The sequence below is a fragment of the Nestor notabilis genome, unplaced genomic scaffold (genome assembly GCF_000696875.1).
Source record: "Nestor notabilis isolate BGI_N333 unplaced genomic scaffold, ASM69687v1 scaffold17144, whole genome shotgun sequence".
NCBI lineage: Eukaryota > Metazoa > Chordata > Aves > Psittaciformes > Psittacidae > Nestor > Nestor notabilis.
In genome coordinates this window covers 1-2,033 of record NW_009927080.1, presented here as the reverse complement: position 1 = coordinate 2,033, position 2,033 = coordinate 1, and the positions used below count along the sequence as shown (strand labels likewise).

General features: G+C 56.9%; 1 protein-coding gene across 1 annotated transcript in view; it reads right to left on the bottom strand.

Annotated features, from left to right (window-relative positions):
• Positions 1 to 1,445, bottom strand: part of LOC104405247 (insulin-like growth factor 2 mRNA-binding protein 1) — a gene marked incomplete at its 5' end in the record, with an annotated part of 3,576 nt that extends 2,131 nt beyond the window's left edge. Inside the window, 4 exons of the mRNA XM_010013898.1 lie at positions 205 to 327; positions 415 to 550; positions 966 to 1,088; positions 1,311 to 1,445. Coding sequence (XP_010012200.1) covers positions 205 to 327; positions 415 to 550; positions 966 to 1,088; positions 1,311 to 1,445 — 517 coding nt within the window. The remainder of the gene's footprint in view (positions 1 to 204; positions 328 to 414; positions 551 to 965; positions 1,089 to 1,310) is intronic.
• Between the last annotated feature and the right edge of the window lie 588 nt (positions 1,446 to 2,033).

Below are 2,033 nucleotides of genomic sequence, written 5' to 3'. Positions count from 1 at the left end.
TGAGCCGCCACCAGACCCTGTTGGGTCTGAGGAGCATCTCCACCACGTTTGCAATAGTTTGGAAGACCAGATCCTGCACCCACGCTGGACCTGACCTGCCTGCTGCCAGCAGGAGCTGCTGGAGACACCACCCTGTCCATCACAAGGGTCTAGAGATCCCCGAGCTGGAAGCAGGAGCAGCTTTGCTGGTTGATGTTCACCTACCATGAAGGAGCTGTACGGCGCGGCCCCAGAGACGCTGCTCGGTGGTGGAGGTACCGCGTTGGAGGAGGCAGGGAAGAGGCCAACCGCAGCCAGGTTAAGGCCAGGGATGAGGTGAGATTGCAACTGAGAGCAAGATGAGAGAAACGCGTGTTGCTTTCACCAGGGCATCCTCCTGTAGAGCTCCCATCAGCTTAGACAAACCCCACTCACGCTCATGGCAGCCACGTCGTTCTCGTAGGCTTCCCTCACTTTCTTCATGATCTCCTGCTCTGCTTTGCAGCAGTTCTCAATGGACCCCTTCACCGTGATGGTCCTTTCGGGGTTGTACAGAGTCAGGTCCTGCAAGCTGGTGAGAAAGCCAGCATCAGTGCCAAAACCTGCGCTACACCGGGTCCTCTGCTCCTTCTCATGGGTGCTACTGGGGTGCTGGGTACCAAGGGTACCACTGCTAAAGGGCACCAGAACTGCCTGGTCCCAGTCAGAGCAGGGACCAGCATCGTGGTTTGTACTGGGAAGTCCACTCTGTCTTTCCCAAACACACGATTTAATAGTAAAACCCCAGTTCTGGGGATCAAACCAGTGGGTCTTGAGCTCTGCAGCCCTGGAGGGATGGGAAGGGGACACCAAAGAGAAGGGAAGGGGGATACAGAAAATACAAAGCCTGGCTTCCCATCCGACCCGCTCCCATCACATCACCCCTCCTCATCCTCATCCTCCCCACCCGCCCCGGGCTGAGGAAGGTCTGCCCAGAGGAGCCTTACGATGAGATGGTGATTTTTGTCTCCGTGTCCTGCTCCACTTTCTTCAGGTTTCGCCCTTCTTTGCCGATCAGGCGCCCCACAAAGTTGTTATGGGCCAGGATTTTCAGAGGCACTTCGTCAGCTCTTGGGAGAGGAATGGGGGAAAACCAACATGAGGATCACTGCAGCCAGAAGAGGAAGGATTTGGTACAGAGGGATGCGGGGAGCTCAAGTCCCCTTGCTTGGAGTCCCCCAGACCAAAGCTCCTGCACACACGGGAGCACCACGAGGATCGGGGTGTTAGGATGGTACCACAGCCTAGTGAAGAGGGATACACATGCACAGAGAGACAGGGGGAAACCTTACGTCTTGGTGTCCTTTGCCTCCTTCTGCATGATCTCCAGAATCATCTTGCAGGCAGCGGAGCAGCCCTCAGGGGTGGAGTGGATGCTGATGGCTTTTTCCGCGGCTCCTGCATTTTCTTTCCGGTGCACGTCAATCCTGCAAGCACAGGGGGGGAGCTGGGGTGGAGGAAGCAGCTCTGCAGCTTCCCAGCAGCACAAGTGCCGGCTGCTCCGCTCCCAGCGGAGCCCACGCTCGACTGTAAGGTTATATGCACTCAGGGAAGGCAGGAGGAGTTAATTCTGGGCTCGATGCTCAGCGTGGACGCAGTAGTTAGGAGCTCAAATCACACGAACCCAAATAAGGCATCGGCATGTATTTATTTTAAGCAACGGGAGTGATGAAGTGGTGGAAGAAGCACGTGCCTGGGGGTCCATCACTCCACGTCTTAGATAAAGCCTTCCTTGGGGGACACGAGCCGGAGCCAACATAAGCTCAGGGGTCAAATGCAAGAGCAGAGGGGGTGAAGCTCAACAAGAACGTGCTAAATGAGACTGACTGAAGCAGCGGCTTCCCCACGTGCTTGCGTGGGTCCCATCCCACCCAGGGTGGTCCCAGCAAAGGGAGACACATAGGGAAGTGCAGACAGAAAGCCTGGCTGGGGCAGGACATGGGAAGGTGGCTCTTGGACACGCTGCCCTGCACGGCACAGAGGAGCTGGAGGGGCCTCAAACAGCCCATGCTCCA